The sequence below is a fragment of the Mauremys reevesii genome, linkage group 4 (assembly GCF_016161935.1).
Source record: "Mauremys reevesii isolate NIE-2019 linkage group 4, ASM1616193v1, whole genome shotgun sequence".
Lineage (NCBI taxonomy): Eukaryota > Metazoa > Chordata > Testudines > Geoemydidae > Mauremys > Mauremys reevesii.
In genome coordinates, this window is record NC_052626.1 from 140,687,784 (window position 1) to 140,705,346 (window position 17,563).

Below are 17,563 nucleotides of genomic sequence, written 5' to 3' on the forward strand. Positions count from 1 at the left end.
GTTTGTTAAACTATTTCCACTGCACTCCCCTACCCCTCGAATTCTTGTTTATTTGGCCTGGTGCTGTGATTTCTCCTGCGGTTATATTTTTCTATTGTCCAATAAATTAGTAAATAAATGCATAGATTCATAGATTTTAAGATCAGAAGGGGCCATTTAATCATCTAATGCGACCTCCTGTATAACAAAGGTATATAATTTCATCCAGTTTATTCCAAAGATATGTACATATAAGCAAAGAAATTTCTGGAGACCTTCATTATAGGCCTGATCCAATGTCCATCAATGAGAGACTTTCCATTGACTTCAAAGAGCACTGGATCTGCTCCTTTGGTCTCACACACTGATTACACCACTGTCAAAAAGGGGAACCAAGGCGATCTCATGCTTGGGATGGGGATCAAGGACATTAAATAAATCATGACACAATATAAGGGACTGACCATCCCACTGGGGTCCTTCCCAACCCATATGAGCCATTAGTCCTGCATATTTAAATATATGTCATCACAGTTTCTATACACAGACAAGCTATGTGGCTTGGGTTCATCTTTAAAACCTCTTGTGACTTTGCTGTGTGATGCACCAGGGACATCACTGTCCCTTTTCCTTCCCAATCATGTCACTGGGAAAACTGTTTTCTTTCTAAAATTCTCATCAGGGCGTCCTTCACTTCCTTGTTCCTCAGGCTGTAGATCAGAGGGTTCAGCATTGGAAAGACCACAGTGTAAAACACAGAAACCACTTTGTCTGCATCCAGCGAGTAACTGGAGCTGGGCCGTAAATACATGAATAGAAGAGTCCCATAGAATAAGGCCACAGCGATCAGGTGAGAGGTACAGGTGTTGAAGGCTTTGTGCCTGCCCTCGGTGGAGTGGATCCTCAGGATGGCGGCAAGGACATAGGCGTAGGAGACGAGGATGACCAAAAAGGTGCTGGTCTGGATAAAGCCACACAAGGCGAAGAGGAGGATTTCATTGATGTGAGTGTCAGAGCAGGAGAGCGCTAGCAGTGGGGGGATGTCGCAGAAGAAATGATTGATGACATTGGAGCCACAGAATGACAGACTGAATGTCAAAGAAGTATGGACCAGTGAGCTCACACTGCCACTGATATATGCCCCTGCTATTAGAGAAACACAGACTCTACGGGACATGATGGGCATATAGAGCAGCGGGTTACAGATGGCCACATAACGGTCATATGCCATTGCAGCCAATATGAGGCACTCGGCATCTGCAAAAGCAGCAAAGAGATACATTTGCATTGCACAGCCAGCAAAGGAAATGGTCTTGCTTTGTGCTAGGAAGTTCACCAGCATTTTGGGAGCAATGGCAGAGGAGTAGCTAAGGTCTAGGAAGGCCAGGTTGCTGAGAAAAAAGTACATGGGGGTCTGAAGGCAGGAATTGATATAAATTAGCATGATGATGCCAATGTTCCCCACCAAAGTGGTGACATAGATGGCTAGAAACAGAACGAACAGGACCACCTCCACCTCCGGACAATGGGTGAGGCCAAAGAGGACGAACTCAGTCACTGTAGTGTGGTTTCCCCTGGGCATTGCCTCAGCACATGCATTGTCTGTTGCCAGCTCAGCACAAGGAAAATCAGGGAGATAGGATGATCTTGGTGGATGAGTGAAACAAGAACAAATTTCATCCCTCTCCTATAAACACAATAAAGACAAAGTTACTATAGGCATTAGCATCTCACCAGACATCACTGCTCACAGAACGAAATACAAAGACCTAGCTCATGTCTGTGCAGAAGGAAAGGTTGGGGGGGCATTCAAAGATTGATAGTATGAATGTAATTCAAGATGTAGAGTTCCTCTTTCTCAAACAGACATATAAAATGATACCTGAATTAAATGTGGCCTCATGCAGCATTTTTTCCAAAAAGCAGCAGGAATGGTGACAGAATTGGAATGTCCATCTTTGACCCATATATGTCATATCACTCTGAAAGCCATGCCACTTACCATATAAAAGCTGGCCCTTACATATCCCACTAATTCAATCTAGAGTAGAGAACTCAGACACATCTTCCTAAAAATAGCACCATTGCGTCAGATAGATATGCACCCCCGCCCCAGAACTAGTGCCTACTGTGGGTGGCATAGATACATCTTGCTCACTCCTGAGCTAAAGTCATCTACTAAAGGAAAGGTAGATACTATCCAGGAAAGTAATCCTTCAAATGTCTGTGCTTCTTCGACAAATGGAAAAGACATCAATAAATACAAGGAAGATGCTGCTCCATTAACACAGAGCTTTTAATTAGGTTCATTAATCAGCATCTTTAACTCATAAAGGTGGTTTCATATATTAAAGTACAATTATTTTATCGCATCTGTGAATGAAGACATCCGACTTCGCAACAATGCAAATTATTGAAATCATAGAAGCTAGTAGATTCAATTAATTGAAAATTAGTAACAGTCTGACAAATCTGCAGAAACATTGCACCCTTTTTGGAAATGTAAAACACAAGGCAGAGATCATTAATGCACGATGCTTAAATCTCAGACCTAGGGCCAGATTAACTGGAGAGCATTCATAAACATAGTTTGATAAGTTTATGGCTGCTTTACAACACCAGAACATTGTGAGAAAGCCAGCGCATGCCAATGATTTTCTTCTTTTATAGCCAATCTAGGCATATATTAATAGGGCTGGCTGGAAAACAACAATTCCATTTTGTGAAACATTTCAAGGTTTCAAAATTTGTTTTCATTTTGGCGCAGAATGAAAACAAGACTTTTTAAAATTTTGAGATGAAAAGCAAAGCAAGAAAGAGAAAAAGCCCCCACAGAAAGTTAGGACAGCCACCTAGGTCGTGGGAGATGCCCTGTCCCTAGCCCTCAATTTGAATCAAAATATTTCCATCTACTAATTGCTGCACAGAGAAGGAACGATGTTATTATTTATATTGCAGTATTGCCTTGTATCCCCAAACAAGTTGGAGATCCATTGTCCAAGCCCTGTGCAAACACATCTGAAATGATTACAATGAAGGTTTAATTGGTTTTGAACAACATCTTGAGCTCCACTCTTCAGAAGTTAATATGGGGCTCCTTGTATAGGCACCAACTCTGGGGCGGGAGCTACAGGCACCAACTTTCCAATGTGCCGAGGGGTGCTCACTGCTCAAACCGTGGCTCTGCCAAAGGCCCTGCCCTCACTCTACCCCTTCCCGCCCCTGAGCCTGCCATGCCCTCGCTTCTCCACCTCCCCCCCAGAGCCTCCTGCATGCCACAAACCAGCTGATCGAGAGGTGAGGGGAGGGAGGGGGAGGCGCTGACCAGCGGGGCTCCTGGTGGGCTGACGGTGCTGGGAGCAGGAGGATGGAGCTGATGGGGGCTGCTGATCATAGAATATCAGGGTTGGAAGGGACCTCAGGAGGTCATCTAGTCCAACCCCCTGCTCAAAGCAGGACCAATTCCCAACTAAATCATCCCAGCCAGGGCTTTGTCAAGCCTGACCTTAAAAACCTCTAAGGAAGGAGATTCCACCATCTCCCTAGGTAACCCATTCCAGTGCTTCACCACCCTCCTAGTGAAAAAGTTTTTCCTAATATCCAACCTAAACATCCCCCACTGCAACTTGAGACCATTACTCTTTGTTCTGTCATCTGCTACCACTGAGAATGGCTGAGCTCCATTCTCTTTGGAACCCCCCTTCAGGTAGTTGACAGCAGCTATCAAATCCCCCCTCATTCTTCTCTTCTGCAGACTAAACAATCCCAGTTCCCTCAGCCTCTCCCCGTAAGTCATGTGCTCCAGCCCCCTAATCATTTTGGCTGCCCTCCGCTGGACTCTTTCCAATTTTTCCACATCCTTCTTGTAGTGTGGGACCCAAAACTGGCCACAGTACTCCAGGTGAGGCCTCACCAATGCTGAATAGAGGGGAATGATCACATCCCTCGATCTGCTGGCAATACCCCTACTTATACAGCCCAAAATGCCATTAACCTTCTTGGCAACAAGGGCACACTGTTGAATCATATCCAGCTTCTCGTCCACTGTAACCCCTAGGTCCTTTTCTGCAAAACTGCTGTCTAGCCATTCGGTCCCTAGTCTGTAAGAGTGAATGGGATTCTTCCGTCCTAAGTGCAGGACTCTGCACTTGTCCTTGTTGAACCTCATCAGGTTTCTTTTGGCCCAATCCTCTAATTTGTCTAGGTCCCTCTGTATCCTATTCCTACCTTCCAGTGTATCTACCACTCCTCCCAGTTTAGTGTCATCTGCAAACTTGCTGAGAGTGCAGGCCACGCCATCCTCCAGATCATTAATGAAGATATTGAACAAAACCGGCCCCAGGACTGACCCTTGGGGCACTCCGCTTGAAACCAGCTGCCAACTAGACATGGAGCCATTGATCACTACCCCTTGAGCCCGACGATCTAGCCAGCTTTCTATCCACCTTATAGTCCATTCATCCAGCCCATACGTCTTTAACTTGCTGGCAAGAATACTGTGGGAGACCGTATCAAAAGCTTTGCTAAAGTCAAGGATGTATTACTGTGGCTTTCTGGCAATGTACGTGGGTAAAGTCTGGCTCCTTCTCAGGCTCAGGTTGACCACCTCTGTTCTAAGCAGATAACGATGATCATGGAGCAATGATGTTCTGTACACGCTGCACAACAAAAATTAATTATTTAAGGGCGGGAAGGATGGTCCAGTGACTGGTTATGGTGGTATCTGCAGATTCAGAAAGTCGGGGCCCACTTCCTGGCTATGCTGTCAATACCCTCTGTTACATTGGGAAAATTGGGTTGTAATTTTCAAAAGTGCCTAGGTTTCTTAGGAGCCTAAGTCACATTTTCAAAGTTACTTTCAATGAGATTTAGGCATATAAAATATTAAGCCACTTTTGAAATTAGGATCTAGGCCCAGATTTTTAATGGTTTTTAGGAGCCTAACTCCCATTGATTTCAGTGGAAGTTATTTCGCAAAGGGAGCACTCCATGCAACAAAAATAACACTTTACTCACAAGACTGAAGGCTGGGGAACTTGCTTCCTTATTCAACTGAGCGAGATATGTTGTGGGCTTCTAAAGTGCTATTGTGGTTGCATTGCCACAACAATGATACGTACATTGGATTCCGGGAGCAAATGGAGAAAAAAATCTTGCTTTGTGTCACTTTTTAAAAGGAGGAAGGGTCATCATGGAAACTTGACAATATTTGAAACTATTTGGCAAATTTGTGTCAAATTCAGCAAAGGTCACAAGCCTAAGCTTAACTTTAAACATATGAATAGTTCCAGTGAAGTCAGCGGGACTACTTACATACTTAAAGTTAAGCACAGGCTGGATTTGGACTATAGTCTTGCTGGACTAGGACTATAGTCTGAAATGTGACTCTGCAAAATTGTCATTCTGGGGTACAACATTTCCATATTGCATTGGCTGATCGATAGATAAAGGATCAGATACTCCACTGGTGCAAATAGGCATTGACCTCTTGCTTTCAAAGCAGCTGCACCAGCTAAGGATCTGGCCCATGCTGTCTGCTCTGCAAATTCTGCCTTGTCACACCTGTGTTATTTTCTCGCTCATATAAAAGCACCCAGCAATAGATGTAAGTTAGCCAGCAAACCATTGATGATTCATGAAGAGAAACCAGCTCTCCGACCGATTGCAGCATTGGCTCTGTAAGGCCAGCATGTATGAAAAAAGTACGAGTTTTAGCTGTCATTGAGGTCAGCTGATCTCACTCTGTTATACAGAGGGAGCAGAACCAGAGAGAGTGCAAAAGATACCATGAATACCTGGTAATTCTTTTAAACCATAACTGTGCTTAAAATATATCTTTCACTGCATCTGAAGGTAAAAAGAGAATGATTTTGTCCTACAAAACCCAGAGCAATTATGAAAAATCAGGTGGCTTTCTCCTATCTGTAGCTGGGTTGACAGGTAGCATAAGATAAGTCACAATAGAATCATAGAAGATTAGGGTTGGACAAGACCTCAGGAGGTCATCTACTCCAACCCTCTGCTCAAAGCAGGACCAACCCCAACTAAATCATCCCAGCCAAGGCTTTGTCAATATGGGCCTTAAAAACCTCTCAGGGTGGAGATTCCACCACCTCCCTAGGTAACCCATTCCATCAAGAATCAAACATCCCCTAAATCTCGTTGGAGTTTTTGGCTGAAATTAACAAAGGTATGTAAAGGAAATCGGGGCCCAAATTAGGCTCTTTTGTAGCTCAAACCCAGCTTTCATTTTGAAACTTAACTTCTAAACATTTCCTTTAATTATTCGTATTTCATCAAATAAACAGTTTCACTCCAAGCTCACCTGGATTATGGCCAGTTAATAGTTCATCCCACTTGGAGCCATTTCTGCTTAGCCCATCAAGTGGACGTGAATTGTTTCTCATCTATATTTATTCAAACTTACTTGCTGAGGAAAGTCATTCTTTCCCTCAGTGCAGAAGATGCTGCTGTGTGGCATGCAGGAGATTTTGCAATCACATTTATGACATGTGGGACACAGTCCCTAAAGCAAGTTGAGGCTGTTGATCTCATGAGGTGGAGGAGTAGAACAAACAATTAAAATGTTCTTGTCATTTCAGTAGGGGGTAAATATGCTTGATGAAATGTGAGCTGTCACGGAGTTGCTGTTTTTTATTTTCCCTTTGACTATGAACTGATTAATGGTGGTTTTAAAGCCCATCTGCTATTTTTTAAAAAGACCATCCGCACTTTGGGTGGAAGTGACTATGAAATGATAGATTTCATTGTTCTAAGGAAAGACAATGAAGGCAGCAGAATAAGGACAATTGACTTCAAAAAAGCAAATGTTAAACTCAGAGAACTGGTAGGTAAGGTCCCATGGGACGAAATTCTAAGGGGAAAAGGAGCTCTGGAGAGATGCTTAACATTGTAGTTACGTTCCTGAAAAATGCTACTTTAAGCTAAATGATGTGAAGCAAATCCAATTTCCCCATAAGAATTAATGTAAATAGGGGGGGTTAAGACTATATATATATATAGTATAAGTTTTAAACAATTTAATACTGTACACAGCAATAATGATTGTGAATCTTGGTTGAGGTGGTGAAGTCAAAGGGTGGGATATTTCCCAGGGAATGCCTTACTGCTAAATGATGAACTAGCACTCAGTTGAGCCCTCAAGGATTAACACATTGTTGTTAATGTAGCCTCACACTCTACAAGGCAGCACAAATGGAGGGAGGAGACACAGCATGGTAGTGGCTGCAAACATTACCTGTGGAAACTGAATGTGATGATGAACCCACGCTATCCCACTGGAGCACCCCACTCCCTCCACTTTCCAAAGGGCTGGGGGGATGTGCATGTGTGTGTGAGACAGACACACACCCCATGTGTGTGTGTGTGTGTGTGTGTGTGTGTGAGAGAGAGAGAGAGAATGTGTGTATGTGTGAGAAAGAGAGAGAGACAGAGACACACACCATGTGTGTGAGAGAGATGTGCATTTCCCCTTTAAGTACGCTGAACCCACTCTAAGCACACTGCCTTTTTAAGTAGATCAGCAAGTTGAGAAAGCAGCTGCAGCCAGCAAGTTCCCTTCATCCTGAGCCCTGTCCTGTCTCCCTGCCCCACCACCCCATCCGCCGCTCTGTGAAGTTGGGGTACAGGAGCAGGGGGCAGAAGCGGGGAAGGGGGACACCCTGACATCAGCACCTCTCTTCCCCCGAACCCTGCAGGACCAGCTCCAAGGCAGAGGGCAGGAGCAGCACACAGCAGTGAGGGGAGGGACAGCTGAACTGCCTGGAAATTGATAGCCTGCTGGGCTGCTGCTGCACAGGGAACTTAGGGAAGCTGATATGGGGGCTGCCGGTCCACGCTGGTTCCAAGCCCCCACCAGCTAGTTCCAATGGGCTGCTTTTTCTGCAAGCAGTGGACAAAGCAGGCAGCTGCCAAACAGCGTTATAAGGGAGCATTGCACAACTTTAAATGAGCATGTTCTCTAACTGACCAGCGACGTAACAATGAAACAACATTAACTGGGACAACATTAAGTGAGGCGTTACTGTGCTTCAGAGGGAATGAACAAAATAGGGAAATTATCAAGTGATCCATCCCCTGTCATCCAGTCCCAGCTTCTGGCAATCAGAGGTTTGCATCCCTTACCATCTTGGCTAATAGCCATTTTTGGACCTATCCTCCATGAACTTATCTAATTCTTTTTTGAACCAAGTTATACTTTTGGCCTTTACAACCTCCAATGGCAATGAGTTGCACAGGTTGACTGTGCATGGTATGAAGAAGTACCTCGTTATGTTTATTTTAAACCTGTAGCCTATGAATTTCATTGTGTAACTGCTGGTTCTTGTGCTATGTGAAGGGCTAAATAACATTTTTCTATACATTTTCTCTACACCATCATGATTTTATAAATCTCTATTTCTTTTCTAAGTTTAACAGTCCCACTCTTTTTTCTCTCTCCTCATATGGAAGATGTTTCATCTACCTAATCATTTTTGTTGTCCTTCTCTGTACTTTTTCCAGTTCTAATATTTTTTTTTTTGAGATGGGGTGACCAGAAATGCATGCAGTATTCTAGATGTGGACATACCATGGATTTATATAGTGACAATATGATATTTTCTGTTTTATCATCTATCCCTTTCCTAATGGTTCTCAACATTGTTAGCTTTTTTGACTGCCAGTTCACCTTGACCAAATGTTTTCAGAGAACTATCCATGATGACTCCAAGATGTCTTTTTTGAGTGGTAACAGCTAATTTAGACCCCATCATTTTGTATGTATAGTTGGGGTTGTGTTTTCCAATGTGCATTACTTTATACTTATCAATTCAATTTCATCTGCCCAGTCACCCAGTTTTGAGACATCCCTTTATAACTCTTCACTATCAGCTTTGAATGTAACTATCTTGAGTAATTGTCTATCATTTGCAAATTTTGCCACCTTGCTTTTCCAGATCATTTAAGAATATGTTGAACAGCACAGGTCCCAGTGCAGATCCTTGGGGGACCCTGCTATTTACCTCTCTCTATTGTGAAAATTGCCCATTTATTCCTCTGTTTCCTACCTTTTAACCAGAGACTGACACATGAGAGGTCCTTCGCACTTATTCCATGACTGCTTACTTTGCTTAAGAGCCTTTGGGGAGGGACCTTGTCAAAGGCTTTCTGAAAATCTAAATACACTATATCCACTGGCTCCCCCTTGTCCACATGCTTGTTTACATCCTCTAAGAATTCTAATAGATTGGTGAGGCCTGATTTCCCTTTACAAATGCCATGTTGACTCTCCTCCAACATATTGCGTTCATCTATGTGTCTGATAATTCTACTCTTTACTATAGTTCAACCAGTTGGCCTGGTACTAAAGTTAGGCATACCAGTGTGAAAGTTAATGGTAACCCCCCTTAACAACTATTCAGGCCGCCACTAGGGGAAAGCAGAAGCCTCATGTACACAGTAACCTGAACTTTTGAACTGTCTCTTCTCCTCTGCCTTGAAGCAGAAGAAACCAGCTCCAAACTGGTTTTCACTGACCAGATAATGGTTTCATGGGGTCTGGCAACCACCAATGAAGTGTTAATACGGCATGGTCTTTGTCTGAAAGTGTATAAAAAGTTTGTGAAATTTGTGTGCAGCAGAGTTCTTTGTACCTGAGTACAGAACTCTCCTTTTTTCTGCAGAATAAAGCAAACTTTCCTTATCCCTGTCAGGCTGTTATTGGCTCTCAGCTAGACGGACCCGATATTTCAGTAACACCAGTTTATAATGGTCAGGATTGCGTTTGGAGTCTTTTTTTAAACAATCTCAGATTAATTATACCTATGTCTGAGGTGAGGAAGAGATTTTGAAGTTGGATCGCGTATGTTTCAGAAAAGTGCACTAGCCACTGAAATATAAGTTATTCTGGTGTGAATCATTCTCAGTCTGTCTTGTGGAAGCTGTACCATGGTGTATGAATCATTAGACTATTGTTGGAGCAGGGACTCTGCTTTGGGTCTCATATCTTAGGTGAGTGCCCTAACCACCAAACTAAAGAGCAATTCTCAGTCTCTTTCTGGCCCAGTGACCATTCATTGTCATTCACAGTGGCAATTCTTTCAGTCACAGACACCATCTCCTCTTTTTCCCACCATAACCCCCCTGCCATTTTGTGAATGGCATCAAAGTCCTGGAGGAGATTGCCTGAAACTATTTGCCAAAATAGTTTCAGGTTAACCAAAACTGCATTTTTTGGATGAATAAACTATTTGTGCTAAAATGTCATTCAGTTCTAATACAAAGAGAGTTAGAGGCTACACTGGACTGGGAGAAGCAGGCAGAAGACAGTGTCCTGGCAGTTGGTTGCGGAGTTGAAGCCAGGACTGCAATGCTGAGAGGTGGGCAGGAAAACAGGCTGTTGCTGGTAGGAAGCCAGAATAGCAGGAGGTTACATCACAGCAGCCAGCAAGCAGGGGATGTGGTAGCAACTGCATGTGTCACAGCAGGAGAACAGCATGGTCAGGCCCCAACAAGACCATGGTCAAGAACTGAGGTAGCTGGACAGTCCAAGATACCAGTGCCTCTGAGAGAGGCTGTGCAGGAGGATGTGTCCATGACACAAGGCCTGAGGAGCACCTCTGGTTACTGTATCTTTATACACTTGTACTGGATGAGAGACCCTTGGGACTGGGTTATGAACTGCAGGGATGATCTTATATCGTTCTGCAATTTAAAGTAACTTTCCTGAGGGAACTGGCAGTTTTTCATTTCTCCCTCCCTTAGTAACATAACCCTCTGTTCCTGAGAATCCATAAGCACATATGGGAGCCCAAACATAAATATAAAAGGATTGGTAACAACCTTTCTGTATACAGTACTATAAAATCCCTCCTGGCCAGAGGCACAAAATCCTTTTACCTCTAAAGAGTTAAGAAGCTCAGGTAACCTAGCTGACACCTGACTAAAAGGACCAATAAGGGGACAAGATACTTTCAGATCAGGGGAGGCTTTGTTTTGTCTGTCTTGTCTGTCTGCTCTGTTTGTTTGCTGGAGACAGATCAAGAAAGCAAGCGATCCAACTCCATTAGAATTAGTAAGTACTAGCAAGGGAATGTGTTACCTTACCTTTACTTTGGCTTGTGATTTTCTCTGTGCTGAGAGGGAGGTGTATACCTGGTTTTTTGTTTGTTTGTTTGTTTTTGGGTTTTTTTGTAACTTTACAGTTTTGCCCAGAGGGAAATCCTCTGTGCTTTGAATCTGATTGCCCTGTGAGATTATCTTCCATTCTAATTTTACAGAAGTGCTTCTTTTACCTTTTTTCTTTCTAATAAAGTTCTGTGCTTTTTTAAAGAATCGGATTGGTTTTCTTAGTGTCCTTAAAAAAAACAAGGTTGATCTGTCCTCATCTTGTTTATTCTCCAGCCTCCCCAGGAAAGGGGGTGTAGGGTTTGGGGGAATATTAGTGGAAAGCAGGAACTCCAAGCGGTCCTTTCTCTGAGTTTTGTCTAATCACTTGGTGGTGGCAGCATTACCTAATGCAAGGTACAAGGGAGAATTTGTGCCTTAGGGAGTTTTTAACCTAAGGTGGTAGAAATAAACTTAGGGGGTCTTTCATACAGGTCCCCACATCTGTACCCTAGAGTTCAGAGTTGGGAGGGAACCCTGACACACCTGTACTGGACAAGAGACCCTTGGGACTGGGTTATGAACTGCAGGGATGATCTTTTATTGTTCTGCAACTTAAAGTAACTTTCCTGAGGGATTTGGCAATTCTTCATTTCTCCCTCCCTTAGTAACACAACCCTCTGCTCCTTAGAATCCATGAGCACATATGGGAACCCAACCGGCAGAAGTCTGTAGAGCCCAGTGCTTGGAGCATCTACAATGCTTGTCTCCAAGGTCATGGTTTGCCTGAACTTCTAACAGAGAGGGGTGTTCCACAGCAATTGCAGCGACACCTTGCACGGGGGTTGGTTACAATTCTTTGTACGTCACTTTTAAGGCTTCGCTTCGCTCATTAAAGAGGGGCTTGTCTACATGGTGCTATGCTGTCTGCCAGAGGCGTAAATTGTAGAGTGCTCCAACGTGTCACGCATAGGTGCTAGAACTAGGGATGCCAGGGGTGCTGCTGTACCCCTGGCTTGAAGTGGTTTCCATTATATACAGGGTTTACAGTTTGATTCATTGGCTCTCAGCACCCCCATTATAAAAACTGTTCCAGCCCCCAGGCACTATCTGTCCCTGTAGATCCTGCTAACCATGTTGAAGCACACTGCACCTTACCCCCTTCTGGTGTGCATTACTGCACCATATAGACAAGCCCGAAGTTATAATCACACTGAAAGTCCACAAGGAGAACTGCACATATTGGAGCAGCATTGCCCAAACTTCAGAAAGAAAACACCCTCCATTCAGAAAAAAAAATTCTGCCCCCATTCAAGCTATCTATCTTGGCATTTTATACTTCTGCCCATCACTGTAGTATCTAAGCACCATTCATATAAAAACACTTGTAATAGTGAAACCCTCCAGGGATTTCATGGACCTCCTGGCACCATTTTGGCACAAACTCTGCTTGTGATGGGTTTTTAGTTTTTGAATTTTATAGTATTTTTATTTATTCCCTCTTTTATTTATCCATTCATTTGTCATTTATTGGTAGGCATTTATTGGATAGAAAGGAGTTTGACAGTAGTGAGGGTTATTCTTCTGGTAGAAAGGCCGTGTGGTGTTAAAGATGCCCACATATTTTAGGTCTTCATAATATATTTCATCTACTTTCTTACATGCTTTGCTGAGCAGTGAAATAGTTAAAAATACTGACAGTCTGAAGTATCATCATTGATATCTGAGTGACACACTGTAATGGGTTGGAACCCACCTCTCACAAGCATCCCTTCTGGTTGGTGTGTCTGCATTCTATCACTTATGCTGACCCCTCTTGGTGGTTCTCAGGAAGTTTTTTCAGCAACTCAGACCTTCAGCCGAGTCACGCACACTGTCTGCATGTGAACCAGAACAGACCCCTTCCAGGGTATACAGACGATCAGGGTCTCTCTCAGTCCCCCTCTGGTGGTGTCTCTCTAGCCCTCCTTGGGATCAGCCTTTAAGTAGTTCTGGCCCTGGTATAGGGCCGGTTACATTCTGTACCCCAAAGCAACACCCTCATATTTGCCATGGTGATATAACTATGATGTGTTTTGTATAAAGTATGCCTTGTAAGGTATCATTGTAAAAGTCTTGATCTATTAAGCATTAATATCCTGTTGGATCATATGTGCTGTCATTGTATCTGAAGTTATGAATATTGACTATGTACAAGAATTTCAAATGTGTTTGCGCCTGGGTAACACCCACAAGGTGGTTTACATCCCATCTAGCCAGCACATTTTGGATGAACCATTCAAGGTAATGGCCCATTAAGAAATACAATAGGCCATAGAAGAAGTAAAAGTATATAAAAGAAATTCTGATTTAGTTTAAAAAATATGCTAGCATATAGATTATTCTTACTATTTCTTATTTGTAATGTAGTAGCACTTACCGGTCTAGTCATAGACCAGGACCCCTTTGTGCTAGGTGCTGTAGAAACACAGAACAAAAGATAGCCCTCTACCTCCTAGATCTCACAGTCTAAAGAAGGTGTCCAATACATGTCTGTGCCTAGAAGTGAAGAGAAGGAATCTATCTAAAATGGTCAGTAAGTGTTAGGTTCTCTGAAGCTGGAGCTGGTTGACTATTATTAATCAAACTGCTTATCAATCTATTTGGGCATTTTTCACTTCTTGCATTATTTAACAAATAATTTATCCCATTATTTGATATACTGGTTGAACAAGATTTATTATTAAATCCATGATCCGTTTATTTTTTGCATTAATTGTGAAATAAAATTATTCTTTTTTTTATGTATTACCTCATTCAAGCATCTTCAACCAAAATATTTTCTTCCCTTTCACAGTGAGCTTGTGAAGCTCTGTTCATGACCATTAGCAAATGGCCAGCTGAGCAGCGAGAGAGGTTTAATAGTAAGCAAAGTATTAGATTTTTAATTAGCGAGATTTTATTGTACTTTCACATAGAGTGTAAACAAGGACATACATTAAAAATTGGAAGGTGCATCAAGAAATGTCAACCTATACAGTCTGGGAGCACAATACTGTAAAATCTCATGCCGTGGACAAGTTAGTGATAGAAAGGTAAGGGAGGTGTCATTTAATTAATAAAAATCTACCGAATCAGGAGGGACTTGATGCGCCCCACCACCTACCCCCACATTTTTCTCAAGTTGTACCAAACTGGACAAACCTTGAACAATTATATAGATATATTCGATACAATATTTAAAAATCAACTTTTTTAAAAGAAGGTTGGTCTGGGCATGCATGCTTTACATAGAGAGGTGTTGATATTTGCTACTCCTAGGGAAGTTAGCCTTCATATATAGGACTGAAAACATTTTTTATCAAAGTCATTACCAGAGAAGAGGCAATATTTGGCCTAAATATTAATGTTCTACATACAGTTACACTTAGTGGTGACAAGCAGGAATGATACATGGCAATGGTGCTCTGCTAAGGAACATAAGTATGGAAGAAAAACATTCAGGTGCTATGTGTAAGGACAATGCTTCTAAAAAACAAGCAAAGTAAGTCACCATAACCAGAAAAAGAAACAGAAAATTCCCCACTTTAGGGTATGTCTACAGTGCTGCTGGAGGTGTAGGTCCCAGCTCCAGTAGATGTGTAGACATGAGCTTGAAATGAGCTAGCACACTAAAAATAGCAGTGTAGCCATGGCAGCATGGACGGGTTGCTCAGGCTATCCACTTCAGTAAGTGCCTAGGATAGGCTAGTACTCAAGTAGCTAGCTTGAGGTGCCATTTCTGCTACCATGTCTACACCATTAGTATGTGTACAGAAGCTGGATCTTACAAAACTAACTGCCAAGCAGACATACTCTAGGAATCCAGGCAAGTCCTGTAACAGGTTTGGAGCCCAGTCTTCCTTCTACTTTATTTCCCAGTCAGCCACTTTTGTAGGTGAAAAAGCTGCACTTACAGAAGTTCAAGTCCTGGGAAAATCTTGTACATTCTCAACTCCTGACATATCACTATCTTCTTGAACAGCTGACTCCCTACCCCTGAAATAACCAACATAAACCCTGCTCCTTTCCCATCTACGAAACTACACTTCTGTCTTTCAAGCTCAGCTCCTGGTCTCCGGGCAGAACCAAGAGCCATATCAATTATCTCAATACTCTAACCAGTTTTTGAAGTGCACCAATCTTTCAGCAGTGAGTTTTACAAAGAAATCCTCTTGCTGATGGTTTTCCTGATGGCTCGCTTCACCTCCTTGTTCCTCAGGCTGTAGATCAGGGGATTCAGCATGGGGATCACCATGGTGTAGAACACAGAAAGCACCATGTTGCTGTCCAGTGAATAGCTGGCAGTAGGGTGTAAATATATAAACAAAGTACTCCCGTAAAACACAGTGACGGCCGTCAGATGAGAGGCACAGGTGGAGAAGGCTTTGCTCCTGCCCTCAGCAGAGAGGATCTGCAGGATGGTAGAGAGTATGTATGAGTAGGAGATGAGGATTTGCAGGGAAGTGGGCAAGCCAATGACCAAGCTGAATGTAAAGAGCACAATCTCGTTGATGTGGATGTCAGTGCAGGAGAGTTTCAGCAGCGGGTGGATGTCACAGAAGAAAATGCTGGATCTTGTTGGAGTTGCAGAATGATAAACTGAAGGTGCAGCTGACTTGGACAACAGCGGTGGTGAAGCCAGCAGCGTAGGAACCGGTGACGAGCCAAAGGCAAACTGCATGGGACATCACTGTATTATAAATCAGGGGATTACATACTGCGACATAGCGATCATACGCCATCACTGCCAACATGATGGCTTCCAAGGATACGACCCCTGAATAGAAGAACTGCTGTGCCATGCACCCAGAAAGAGAAATGATCTTCTCATTGCATAAGGTCGACAGCATCTTGGGGGTGATGGTTGAGGTGCTGCAAATATCTATGAAGGACAAGTTACTGAGGAAGAAGTACATGGGGGAATGGAGTCGTGGGTCAGTCCTGATTAAGATGATCATCCCCAGATTTCCCACCAGGGCGATAACGTATATGGATAGAAACACCACAAAAAGAGCGACCTGCACCTTGGGCTGGTCTGTTAGACCCAGGAGGAAGAACTCTGTTACTGCAGTATCATTGTCCCCAGCCATTCCTTGCCTGAGATTTACCTGCTGGGGACAGAGTGACAGCATGACAATCAGAGAAGAGAAGAAGGTGTCTTGTAGCAAACTGAAAAGACCCCTATGTGATCTTTTTTAAAATCCAATTTAGTCCTTTGCATCTGTTCCCACTAGATCTGCCCAAGGGAATGATTCTAAGAGTAGACTCTAAGGAGCAGTGGGGGTAATAAAAAAAGATGAAGTCCACGTCCAGCACTCAGCACTAGGCTGAGTACAGAGCTAGGAAGATTTCTGTTTATTCTTTTTTCAGTAATATTAGCTGGTTTCAAATTCTTGTTATGAATCTTTCTTCCTTGACTCCAAGGCATTCCCACGTCCGGACTAGGACGTGGGACTAGGATTCCTTAGAACCACATTTCTAAAGGATTTTAGGCACCTAAAGATGCAGATACCTGCTCAGCCGAATTTTCAAAAGCACCTTTGGCACCTAATCAATGGGGGGTTAAGGTATCTAGGCCGCTTTTGAAAAAATCCCATTCAGCACCTGTCTGCAGCTTTAGGTGCCAAAATCTTTTAAAAATGGCCCTTCATACCTACATCACTTGAAAATGGGACTAAGGTTTCTAACTCACCTAAGCTACTGATTTTTTTACCCTGTCTATTTAGCCTTCATTTATAAATAGGCCATAAAGAGTTAAGAAATCATAAATAAATGTGTTGCTAGTGGTTAATAAGGTTATACATTTTATGCAGTCCAGCAGGTGAATGAATTGCTTATTACTATGGCCTATATCCATCTATAATATCTGCTGATGTGTATATAGAACCAACTGTATACAACTACTCATATCTGGGGCGTATTTATAAGATTTATAGACTTCAATAAGCTGTTTACAGTTATAAACTTAATAGTAAGTGTGACCCAAAAGACCTTGCTGCGAACTAAAGAAACAACATAAAATCTTGGGAAGCGGCATAAAATCCGGAGGAGGAAACCAAAGGGGAGAGCAGTAATTGTGAATGTATATAAACTAGAAAAGAAAAGACGAAGAGGGGAAAGCTCACCTAAAAGGACTTCAGTGGAGTCACCTAGCTTGAAAAAAGAGAATTTCAGCCAGTCCCAGAAGAAGGTAGGACAAAGAGGAATAATATGAAGTTGAAGGCGGAAAAAAACAAACTCAAGACATTATTACATTGTTCTTAAACCTCTCAACAATTGAGCAGTGCAACAGCGAGTTTTTGGGCTGCGGCAGTGTCACGGTGACAGCAGAATTTGAAGAACAGGTCATAGAAGACATTAGTTGGGCTGATAGAGGGGGAAACATCCACAGTGCAAGATGAACACAAAATAATGCAAAGGATTCTATCTACCCCAACTGTCTAGGACTCGGCAGTCA

At 42.8% G+C, this 17,563-nt stretch overlaps 2 protein-coding genes across 3 annotated transcripts; both read right to left on the reverse strand.

Moving 5' to 3' along the window:
- Nucleotides 1–622: 622 nt before the first annotated feature.
- LOC120404921 (olfactory receptor 5AS1-like) lies at nucleotides 623–5,381 on the reverse strand. 2 transcript variants are annotated; one of them, XM_039538012.1, is made up of 3 exons: nucleotides 5,366–5,381; nucleotides 2,440–2,451; nucleotides 623–1,536 (listed from the first exon to the last, which is right to left on the reverse strand). In XM_039538012.1, exons 1-3 carry the CDS (start codon nucleotides 5,379–5,381, stop codon nucleotides 623–625), a joined length of 942 nt encoding a protein of 313 aa, XP_039393946.1. The 2 variants fall into 2 exon arrangements, with proteins under 2 accessions (XP_039393946.1, XP_039393947.1); XM_039538013.1 differs by lacking the exons at nucleotides 2,440–2,451; nucleotides 5,366–5,381 and having other exon boundaries at nucleotides 623–1,561.
- Nucleotides 5,382–15,262: 9,881 nt separating this feature from the next.
- LOC120404534 (olfactory receptor 1019-like) lies at nucleotides 15,263–16,208 on the reverse strand. Its single transcript, XM_039537268.1, is given in 2 exon segments — nucleotides 15,263–15,670; nucleotides 15,672–16,208. Coding segments are annotated over 2 exon segments (933 nt in total). The 5' UTR covers nucleotides 16,197–16,208.
- Nucleotides 16,209–17,563: the final 1,355 nt, after the last annotated feature.